The sequence below is a fragment of the Thalassophryne amazonica genome, chromosome 4, assembly GCF_902500255.1.
Source record: "Thalassophryne amazonica chromosome 4, fThaAma1.1, whole genome shotgun sequence".
Taxonomy (NCBI): Eukaryota; Metazoa; Chordata; class Actinopteri; order Batrachoidiformes; family Batrachoididae; genus Thalassophryne; species Thalassophryne amazonica.
Window position 1 is genome coordinate 44321895 of NC_047106.1, and position 12432 is coordinate 44334326.

Consider the following 12432-nt stretch of genomic DNA (forward strand, 5'->3'; position numbering starts at 1 on the left):
CACTTTTGGTTTTGCTCCCATTTTGTATGAGATGAACTCAAGGATCTAAAACTTTTTCCACATACACAATATCACCATTTCCCTCAAATATTGTTCACAAACCAGTCTAAATCTGTGATAGTGAGCACTTCTCCTTTGCTGAGATAATCCATCCCACCTCACAAGTGTGCCCTATCAAGATGCTGATTAGACACCATGATTAGTGCACAGGTGTGCCTTAGACTGCCCACAATAAAAGGCCACTCTGAAAGGTGCAGTTTTATCACACAGCACAATGCCACAGATGTTGCAAGATTTGAGGGAGCGTGCAATTGGCATGCTGACAGCAGGAATGTCAACCAGAGCTGTTGCTCGTGTATTGAACGTTCATTTCTCTACCATAAGCCGTCTCCAAAGGCGTTTCAGAGAATTTGGCAGTACATCCAACCAGCCTCACAACCGCAGACCACGTGTAACCACACCAGCCCAGGACCTCCACATCCAGCATGTTCACCTCCAAGATCGTCTGAGACCAGCCACTCGGACAGCTGCTGAAACAATCGGTTTGCATAACCAAAGAATTTCTGCACAAACTGTCAGAAACCGTCTCAGCGAAGCTCATCTGCATGCTCGTCGTTCTCATCGGGGTCTCGACCTGACTCCAGTTCATCGTCGTAACCGACTTGAGTGGGCAAATGCTCACCTTCACTGGCATTTGGCACGTTGGAGAGGTGTTCTCTTCATGGATGAATCCCGGTTCACACTGTCCAGGGCAGATGGCAGACAGCGTGTGTGGTGTCGTGTGGGTGAGCGGTTTTCTGATGTTAATGTTGTGGATAGAGTGGCCCATGGTGGCGGTGGGGTTATGGTATGGGCAGGCATCTGTTATGGACGAAGAACACAGGTGCATTTTATTGATGGCATTTTGAATGCACAGAGATACCGTGACGAGATCCTGAGGCCCATTGTTGTGTCATACATCCAAGAACATCACCTCATGTTTCAGCAGGATAATGCACGGCCCCATGTTGCAAGGATCTGTACACAATTCTTGGAAGCTGAAAATGTCCCAGTTCTTGCATGGCCGGCATACTCACCGGACATGTCACCCATTGAGCATGTTTGGGATGCTCTGGACCAGCGTATACGACAGCATGTACCAGTTCCTGCCAATATCCAGCAAATTCGCACAGCCATTGAAGAGGAGTGGACCAACATTCCACAGGCCACAATTGACAACCTGATCAACTCTATGTGAAGGAGATGTGTTGCACTGCATGAGGCAAATGGTGGTCACACCAGATACTGACTGGTATCCCCCCCAATAAAACAAAACTGCACCTTTCAGAGTGGCCTTTTATTGTGGGCAGTCTAAGGCACACCTGTGCACTAATCATGGTGTCTAATCAGCATCTTGATATGGCACACCTGTGAGGTGGGATGGATTATCTCAGCAAAGGAGAAGTGCTCACTATCACAGATTTAGACTGGTTTGTGAACAATATTTGAGGGAAATGGTGATATTGTGTATGTGGAAAAAGTTTTAGATCCTTGAGTTCATCTCATACAAAATGGGAGCAAAACTAAAAGTGTTGCGTTTATATTTTTGTTGAGTATATTTCATGTTTTGTGGGGTCAACTTCATTGATTCATTCATTTTGTGAACCCCCGTATTCCAGTTAAGGGTCATAGGGTGGTCATTGGGTACAAGCTGGGGTACTGAGCTTGAAAATACTGTTACTGCCCAGGTTGACTGGTTTTAATCTGGATAGTGGTTACGGGCTAAGAAAAGCTTTCAATTACAAACTCATCTGATTTTGCATCAAGTGTGTTTTCTTTCAAGAGTAACAGACTGTACTTTTAAGCCAGTACTACTTCATTTAAAGAGAAAATGTCTGCTGATAATCTATTTAATCAGGGCTTCTTATACTGTAACTCCACTCACCTGCACTACGAACCATGAGATAAGCACTGAGACCCAGGGGTTTCCGGAACGAGACGTCTTTTTAGCCGGAGACAACACTTTACCTACAAGAATGAAGACAGGACAGATGACCTCAGAAAACACACTCATTAAACAGTTTTTCTCAAACAATGCTTCACAGCAGCTTCAATTTAAAACATTAACCTTCAAAACTGTTGACCATATAGTCAATAAGAGATGACAATCCATCATACCAGTACTTTCCCAATTTTGTGATGACTGGCACTGGTTCCAATGCTGTGTAAACATTTTACAAACCTGCAATTTGGAGAGGTTGGAAAGATCTGCTGTCTGGGAAAAACTGCAAGCCAGGAACCTCCGGGAGCACATAAGACCAAAATGCATAATAATCTCGGGCAGTGTCTGGGGTGGTATCTGTCTAGCTTACCTAGGTGTGTTTCCATTAGTGGGCTGCTGAAGTTGGGTGGGTAAACTGGGATAGTACTACTCTGGACCTCACTGCACAAGAAGGATTACAATCTGAACGGAAGCCATCAGAAAAGAATCTTTCTGATCAGTAACTCAACGAGTATCACTTGCTTTGTCCTAGATTAGCATTTGTTTTTTATAAGTACTGCTGAAAGCAATCAGACTGGCCATTTTAACATGCAAATGAAGCAGCTCCCATCATTGTCCTCGCAATTTTATGACAATAATGGACTTATGCCATTCTACAGTATTTTGATTGATGATCATTTGAACATGAGTATTTCCTTCTTTTACCTGCTTTGATTTTGCTTGGGGTTGCCAGAGCAGATCCATACTGAAGCAGCATTTTGATTTGAAAAGAGGTTCGGCACTGGACAGAATGGGCATGAGTGGATTGGAACACAGGATCTTCCTGCTGTGAGCCATGATTCCTGACCACTACACTCCCACTTTAAACAGTTTCATCAATAAAAAATGAACAATCACAAAATGAAACTCTGGCAGCTCTGTTGTACCCACCAAAAGGAAAGAATTGTAAGAGATTTTGGCTCTCAATAACATCATCTAACACATAGAGTGTTGAAATCTAAAATAGAGCAGGGATCCCCAATGGACAAACAAGGATGGCTCCAACAACACACGCAAAAAGAACACAACAAGACAAGAACAACTCCAAAACTAAGGGAAAAGGTTGGAGGTGGGGAGGAAGGCAGAGGGGCGAAAGAGGTGAAGGGTGGTGGAGTGGAACCCAAGCTTAACACTAAATTTCACAGCTGATAAATGAAATGAATTAAATCAGTGGTACTTTAAAGTCAAATCAATGCGGCTGAGAGCAGCAGACAAAGTGATAGAGAGAGGGAGGGAGGACAGAGGTGAAGGGAGTAAGAGATTAGCAAGTTATAGAGAAGAAAGAAATGGAAGATGAGTTTGATGGCAGGACAAACTGTGTGTGCACGTTGGAAGATTGACACATTCATGACTCAGCTTGCATAGGACAGCAGCAAGGTTAAGCAGTTAGCAGCATTCATGAATGTCAACAAGAACAACACACATAGACAAACACTGTAGATACAACAAAGCATTAGGCATCACATATTTATGGCTCGACAGTCACTAATCCCTGATTAAACTGATTAATTTATTTTAGGTGAACCCACTAGGTACTGGTTAGCACACAAAGCTGAACTGGAGCCGCTGTGAGTCATCTGCTTCTACTCCATTTGATCACTCCACAAAGGAAGTTGCACTAATATAGCCATTTATCTTCCCTGACACACACACACACACACACACACACACACACACACACACACACACACACACACACACACACACACACACACACACACCATAAATAAGCCAGGACATGAAATTTTGTGTCAGTGTCAGGCCTTACAAATTCAAAAAGAGAAGCAGAAACAGACGGGACTCAAGGAAGCTGCTCATTAAATATATTTTTAAAAGAAAGTTTAGTTAGGTTAGTTATGAATAGTAGCATTAAGCTTTCTATTTTCAGCCACTTGTCACATTATACTTTAAAAGTTGTCACATTGTGCAAAATGTATTTATTCTACTTTTTTTTAGATAAATGTGGTTGGGTTTTCATGTTAAACATCCTCATAAACAGCCCCACAATTTTCTCTGATCATGTAGAAACTCCCTATTAACAATATTCATGCTTGAAACAGCAGCCTGGAATTGAGTTGTTTCTTGAAGACCTTAAAATGGGTTTCCAAACTTAACATCTGTTTTTGAGATACCTGGTGATCTACATTAGTTCACTGTAACCATGTGTGACTATTTAAAATTTAACCAATACTATGTACATGACCAGTCAAAAATAGGAAAGTGTGTCCAAACTTTGGATAGGTGGTGTACATATCAATCCGTGGACACCGCTGGAATGGCTGTGTGTCAAATTAATGGTTATTCCAGGAGACTCAGAAGAGGTGGCTCATTTACATTGTGAGAAAAGATCAGTTACGACACCCTAGTATGTGATGCTTTTCTCTGGATATGATAAAGCATGCAGACGCCCCAGTGTGGAGGACCCCAATGGCTGGAGAAGGCAAGGTGACATGCACGTTTTGCTTGGCAAGGGTAGACAGACGGATACTGTTGAGAGGGAGAGTTGAAGATGGACAGGTTGTTGCAGTGGTTAACAACCACAAAGAAAAGGTGGTTCCATAGTGTGGTGAATGCATTGTAGCATGACATTAGTGCAACATGCATGCTCCCACTCAAGCATCCATCCATTTTCTTCCGCTTTATCCGGAGTCGGGTCGCGGGGGCAGCAGCTCAAGCAAAGCCGCCCAGACCTCCCGATCCACACACACCTCCCCCAGCTCCTCTGGGGGGACCCCAAGGTGTTCCCAAGCCAGCTGAGAGATGTAGTCCCTCCAGCGTGTCCTGGGTCTTCCCCGGGGTCTCCTCCCAGTGGGACGTGCCCGGAACACCTCTCCAGCGAGGCGTCCAGGGGGCATCCGGAAAAGATGCCCGAGCCACCTCAACTGACTCCTTTCGACGTGGAGGAGCAGCGGCTCGACTCTGAGCTCCTCCCGAGTGACCGAGCTCCTCACCCTATCTCTAAGGGAGCGCCCAGCCACCCTGCGGAGGAAACTCATCTCGGCCGCTTGTACTCGCAATCTCATCCTTTCGGTCATGAGCCAAATCTCATGACCATAGGTGAGGATCGGAACGTAGATCGATCGGTAAATCGAGAGCTTTGCCCCCCTACTCAGCTCTCTCTTCACCACGACGGTCCGATACAGCGACCGCATCACTGCAGATGCTGCACCGATCCGTCTATCGATCTCACGCTCCATCCGTCCCTCACTCGTGAACAAGACCCCGAGATACTTAAACTCCTCCACTTGAGGCAAGGACACTCCACCGACCTGAAGAGGGCAAAGCACCTTTTTCCGGTCGAGAACCATGGCCTCGGATTTTGAGGTGCTGATTTTCATCCAGGAAGCTTCACACTCGGCTGCAAACCGCCCCAGTGCACGCTGATGGTCCTGATTTGACGAAGCCAACAGAACCACATTGTCCACAAACAGCAGATACGAGATTCTGTGGTTCCCAAACCAGACCCCCTCTACACCCTGGCTGCGCCTAGAAATTCTGTCCATAAAAATAATGAACAGAACCGGTGACAAAGGGCAGCCCTGGTGGAGGCCAACGTGCACTGGAAACAGGTTTGACTTACTACTGGCAATGTGAACCAAGCTCCTGCTGCGGTCGTACAGGGACCGGATAGCCCTTAGCAAAGGACCCCGGACCCCCGTACTCCCGGAGCACTCCCCACAGGGTGCCCCGAGGGACACGGTCAAACGCCTTGATCCCCCTATAGTTGGAACACACCCTCCAGTCCCCCTTCTTAAACAGAGGGACCACCACCACGGTCTGCCAATCCAGAGGCACTGTCCCCGATCGCCACGTAATGTTGCAGAAGCGTGTCAGCCAAGACAGCCCCACAACATCCAGAGACTTAAGGTACTCAGGACGGACTTCATCCACCCCAGGAGGCTTGCCACCGAGGAGCTTTCTAACCACCTCGGTGACTTCGGCCTGGGTAATGGATGAGTCCGCCTCCGAGTCCCCAGTCTCTGCTTCCTCTTCGGAAGACGTGACGATGGGACTGAGGAGATCCTCGAAGTACTCCTTCCACCGCCCGACAACATCCCCAGTCAGGGTCAACAGCTCCCCACCCGCATCGTAATGCAACTTTACCTACCATTTGCTGTGGCTGAAAACAGCTGCGATAAAGGTGATTTCTTGCTGGAAAAGCAGTTCTGAAAAAATGCCTGGTTTTCTCATTTAGAGCTATATTTGGAAGTCAACTTCAGTGTTCTGATTTTCAATTACTTTCATTAGAAGCTGGAAATTCAGCACTCCAACTTCAAGACAAATGGAGCATTATTTTGTAGAAATAATAAAATAACGTTACATTGATTCACTTGTGTTGGTTTTTACATAGAATGAATTAGTCCACCAATCAGTATGAGTGGAGGCTAAGTTTACCAATAATCCCTTTGGGCATCTGTGTGTTAATGTTCAAATCTTCAGAATTAGTGCATTATTTTAAAATTAGCAGATATGTGTTATAATATATCACTTTGTACATTTTAAGAGATTACATTAATGTAGTTATTCTATCTGGATTAATTTGACTTATAAATCAAAACCATAAGTCAAACCTGCTTTCCATTTCAAGACCTCTGCCTCATGGTTGGACCACTGCATGCTGTCAAGGTGATGTTTCCCTACAACAGTGGGCAGGGCGCACAAAGACAGAAGCGCTGGCTCACTGGCTGTGTTTGGGTTTGTGATTGCCTTTGATTCTATTTGAAGCTTGAAGGTGTTTAAACTAAAAATCAGCTTGTTAGTAGCTGAGAGTGTATGGGAGACAAAATTGAAAGTTATCGGTTAGCTGTAGCTTCCGATAAATGGTATTCATTGAATGCTTGCTTTTAGCATACTCTACTTGAATCTCCAATCTGGTAAAATCTTAAAGTGAAAATCTGTTTCCTGCAAACTATGCAACATAGAATATCAGTGCAAAAAGTGGTCTGATACACACCTTTAACAAAAAATGTGATCAGGCTTCTTGTCTCATTCCTAAAGTCCATCTTCCTCTTTTGCCCCAATATGAAGTAATTTACAACAATTCCTCTGCTGTAAGCAATGTGTTTTAAGGAAGGTCCGATCAGTTGTGCTACCCACCAAACAAGTCATCCTTGGCCAAGGCATAGAGGATACGTGAAGCACCGATTAGATTGCTCATGGCAGCGGAGAGAGTGGAGGAATAAACTCCAATGGTGACAAATGGCTTCCAGATGTTGATGTCTCTTAGGAAACTGTAGTCCCGCTGAAGTAAGACACTGTAAGAGATTGTAGAAAAACAAATTCAACAGAGCAGTTTATTAACAATGCATGGAAATTCTCTTCTGGCCTTCCCAAGCAGTAGAAAGAAAAATAAACCCATTCACTTGTGTGTCATTTTATTTAATTAGACAGTGCTGAAAAATGACACAGAGTATGATGTGACAAAGGTACTTTGCCTAGGCTGTCATAGTGATGTAGTACTGTGTCTTACAGTACTTTGCCAACCAAACTACCAAGAATACTCTTTTCAATCCCATGAATTCTTCCAGGAACTCTTTTGTCATTACATGTTTGCAAGAGCGGTGGGCTATGGTGTAAAAGGCACAATCCGCAACTTGTTGGCAACGTTATTTCAGAGAAAGAATTAATTATAGTCAAAAAAGACAAGTATGTTTCAGAGAGAGATACAATTTGTTCACATCAAAATAATACAAAGTGCAGTAACATAACAAAAAATGTAATTCCTAGCTAACTCAATGACAAAATGTAACTCTTAATCTTCAAATTAACAGACCTGCCACAATCTGTCATTTATGGCTGCAGAATAATATACCAAATAAAACATTCATGACAGGGAAAGGTTTTGAAGCCTTAAGACTTTGGAAAGAGTGATGGTTGCAATCTAGAAATGTGTGATCAGGCATAAAAAAGGGTGTTAATAACATTGAGCTTGTATCTGAGTAATATGGTCAATTTTTATTAGTAACATTCTGAAACATTTGTGAGTAATTTGTGTTCAGATATGTAAGGCAAAATGATGGAAATAATAATCAAATCAAAGTCAAAGTGAACTTTATTGTCAATGAAGCCATGCAACAGTACATTACACAGAAGACTGAAATTGCGTTTCCCCAAACTCCAATTGTGCAGTAACAGAGGCTAAATTAAGCCTGGTTCACATGACAGGATTTTAAAATTATCTTTAGTTTTCCAAAACCTGAGAGACCACACACATGAAGATAAAAAATCATGGATCTAACAGGTTTGGTCATACAGTGTGTGGTGTTCAGCCACACGGTAAGGACATCAACACCACACACAAACAGATTTCACACACCAACATTTACAGTTCAGGGAGGAAATCTTGCAAACTCTCTCGAGATTAAACGTGACTTCAGAGTAAACAAACGGAGGTACTTGGTGGACCATTTAAAACACAGGGGAAAAAACGATACGAAAAGAAAAAGAAAAGGCGTTCTTTAAAGGAGTGGAGACAGCGCGACCACCGGACTTTCTGGTAAGTCAGAACAGCTGTTTTGGTTTTATTTTCCGCTCCGTACGTCCATCACCTCGCTTTCTGATTGGCTGCACATCACATTCAGCAGGCTGCGTGCTCGTTTGTGGTCGGAGGACACAACACACGCTGCGATATCGGGCCAAAAAAATCCAACATGTTGAATATCCCCTATTTGCGATTGGAGCACTCCTGACGCCCTTCCGAGCAGATCAGAGTACTCTGAACACACCACACACGGGAGGAATATCGATTATCTTTAGCATCATCACGATTGTCGTGGCATCCTTAAGATTGTCGGAAGGGAAAGACTGGGTCCGATATCAGCCTAATTATCCTGCTGTGTGAACCCGGCCTTAGACATACAACTAAATATAAACTGGACATGAGACATCACTAGGACATAAAATCCAAATAATATCAGTAACAGAACAACAATCAACACAACATATAGACAACAGTAAGCATACGTACATTTCCAAGACTGTTGACATTGAGGTGCAGGTTGTTGATGTCACACCAGTTAATGAGATGGTGTACTTCCTCTCTGTAGGCTGAGTCATCATCGTTGCTGATGAGGCCCACTACTGTTGTGTCATCTACAAACTTGATGATGTGGTTTGAGTTGTGTCTGGCACAACAGTCATGGGTCATCAGGGTGAACAGCAGAGGGCTCAACACACATCCCTGGAGGACCCCTGTGTTCATGATGGTGGTCTGTGAGGAGTTTTTGCCAACTCTTACTGCCTGTGGTCTGTTGGTGACAGTCCAGTAGCCAGTTGCAGAGTGGGGTGCCGATGCCTATAGCACTTAGTTTGTTCACCAGGTGTTGTGGGATGACTGTGTTGAAGGCAGAGCTGAAGTCAATGAACAGCATCTGCACGCAGCTGTTTCTGTTCTCCAGATGAGCCAGGCTGAGGTGAAGTGCTGCTGCTATGGCATCATCAGTGGAGCGCTTGGGACGATATGCAAACTGGAATGGGTCAAAAGTAGCGGGTAGGCTGGATGTTATGTGAGCCTTGACCAACCTTTCAAAGCACTTCTTCACAATGGGAGTGAGTGCTATGGGCCGGTAGTAATTCAGGGTTGTTGCTGGAGATTACTTGGGTAGCGGTATGATGGTGGTGGCTTTGAAGCATTCTGGCATGATGGCTTGGCTCAGAGAGATGTTGAAGATATCTGTGAGAACATCTGTGAGTGAGTTAGCACAGTCTCTCAGCACACGCCCAGGTATACTGTCAGGGCCAGCAGCCTTCCTGGGGTTCACCTTTTCAAGGGTCCTCCGCACATCAGCCTGGTCCAGTTGAAGTGTTGCACTGTCCAAGCAGTGAGGGGCTTTTGTTGGAGTGGTGGTGTTGTTTTCTTCAAAACGACTGAAGAAGACATTGAGTGAGTGAAAGTCTGTGATGTCGATAATTATCTTGGCGGTCCTTACATAGCCAATGACAAAAGCAGTGTGTGAAGATCTGGAGTTGGTCCCTGGGCACTTCTCAGTGGCTTCCAATTGCTCCTAGAGTGGTCAAATTGTTCCAAAAATGTTTGTGAGTATAATGGGTTAAATACAGAGACACAGTTTCCCTCTGGGGATTAATAAAGTATGAATTACTATTTTTATTATTATTCAACAAAAGCATGGACTGGAATTGTTGTATCAGTCTATTTTAACAGATCTTTGAAATACCACTTAAGGGTGTTAAGGACATGTCGCAAGTTATTTAATGTCCTGGTTAGCAACACAACAGCAAAGTATTCATGATTGTAAGTCTATCCGTGCACATGTGGTAATAATTAGTGGTCGCTGATGTATTTTATTGCTAACTATTTGTCTCGGTGGGAGAGTTACCAGGTGCATTTCCAGAAAATGACTAATGGGCCTTTCACACTGAATACTTCAGGCCAATCCGTCAACGGTTCCCAATCCGTCGGATGTGTTTCCAATGCGGGTGTTACGTTCTAAAAATAACCCGCGATAAGCAAAATCCGCAAAGTAGTCAGAACTATTTTTTGCAATTATTATAGATGTTTTAAGGCTGTAAAACCCCTCACTACACACTTTATACACTTTTCTCAAACAGGCATTAACATTTTCTCACTTTTCTCTATGTAAACACTCTCTTTTTTCTTCTGGGTGCAAAGATTATAAACAGACACACGCAGAACTCTCCCTTCGCTCACTGCCTCCGGAGGTACGGATGCAGGTCCCGCAAAGAATCCAAGTCCTCTCTCGGTGACCACGGAGTTCTGCGGCTGCGGTCAACATCCGCATCAAAACAGTGAGCGTAGTCTCTGGACCTGTTGCCAGATTTGGTGCAGCTCCGCACAGCAGACAGGAGGGCGGTGTGAGTGGCCCGCTGCTGTGTTTACCGAGCCCGCAGACTCAGTAAGCGCATCGGAGGCAGTGAGAGTAATCAAGGTGATGCCGACCGGTGCTGCGACCGGCCCGCCTGATAAGGATGCAGAACACAATGTGCTGTTAAAAAAAAAAAAGCATGCAAAATTGCACTAAAAAAAAGCCCCGAAACTGCGAGGCCACGAAAGGTGAACCGCGTTATAGCGAGGAACCACTGTATATGCGAAGTCCCAGTTTGCCCAACGGAGTTTAGTTCTGCAGCTTTATCGAGGTGAGAATAAAATAAAAGTAAAACGTGACTTTCTGCACTGCTGTGAAGGTTTATTGATCGGCTAACGTTAGCTTAGCTTTTTAGCACAGTTGATCTGAGTGAACACTTTAATTTGTAAATGGTTCAGTCTTATTAATTTTTACCAAATAAAGCTACAGCTTTTTTCGGAGACCACAAATTTCAACTTTAAATAACTTTTTTTTTTCGGGCATTTTTTTCCATCGTTTCTTTTTTCTTCTTTATATATATAAACTGTTAGTGTTTCTATATATTTAAAGAAATATTTTTATTTGTCCCAATCAGGAACATTTTCTGTGCAGACAACCAAACTTCCATTGATGAGCTGAACACCACGAAGTCCAGTCGAAAGAAAACATCTCTGCTCTTCAAAATAGGACAAAACTGTCTTCAGCAACACCACCAGAGTTCAAAGCTACAGAAGAGACCTTCATCAGGTCCCGAGAATCCAGCATAACATCACCGGCTTCTAAATAAAAAGCTTTTTCAACAGCAACTATTTTATTTTTTAAAAAGCGGTTTCATTTTATATTTTAACAATAAATGAACAGATTATTAAAAATGTCCACGAATCAAAGTCAAAACACATTTGCACAGGTAGAAGCTCTCCACTTACTGCGCTCATATTCATATTTTAGAAATGATTCTGTCCTGATAACAACATTAAAGGCAATTACATATTTTGGTGAAATTACAAGTTGAAATGACTAAAAAAATTCATCATGAGGTTTATGTCACAGAAATCCTACTTTACAATCACACTGCAGTCATTGTTAAATTATTTCCTGTTGCATTTATAATAAACATTTGTATTTATTTAAAGTGTGTGTTTTTCTGGTTGAAATGAGATATAAATAATCTACCAAACTTTAAAAAATGTAAAAATTTCCATGTTATTTTGTCTAAAAATAAATGTCCAAGGTTCCTTGTTAAACAAGAAATTATCTAATCTGAAATAACAGGTGGTTTTAATTTACAGATGAAAGGTTTCTAAAGAACCATTTTTTGATTTATTTAGCTATTTTAATTACAAGTGTTCTAAATTTTTTTAAACAGTAATCAGAAATTCTGAGGTAACAAATAACAACAAAAAACATTTCCAAGGATTTTTCTTCAGAAAACTGCTCTATAAATGAGCAGTCATGTGACACGTTTGTTTTGTAGAGATCAGTGGTTTCTGCACGATCCATTTTGTAGAGATCAGTGGTTTCTGCCACTAGTCTTCCGTGTACGTGTTGTTCCTATTGGACAGCGCAAAGGTAGGTCACAGTTCAGAGTTT

The 12432-nt window shown here is 43.0% G+C and overlaps 1 protein-coding gene across 2 annotated transcripts in view; it reads right to left on the bottom strand.

Annotated features, from left to right (window-relative positions):
* zgc:153039 (uncharacterized protein LOC767698 homolog) overlaps positions 1–12432 on the bottom strand; it is a 205526-nt gene that overhangs the window by 90274 nt on the left and 102820 nt on the right. For both annotated transcript variants that reach the window (XM_034167797.1, XM_034167798.1), the window contains exons 7-8: positions 7118–7275; positions 1925–2007 (exon numbers count right to left, since the gene is read on the bottom strand). In XM_034167797.1, the coding sequence (XP_034023688.1) occupies positions 1925–2007; positions 7118–7275 (241 nt within the window). The remainder of the gene's footprint in view (positions 1–1924; positions 2008–7117; positions 7276–12432) is intronic.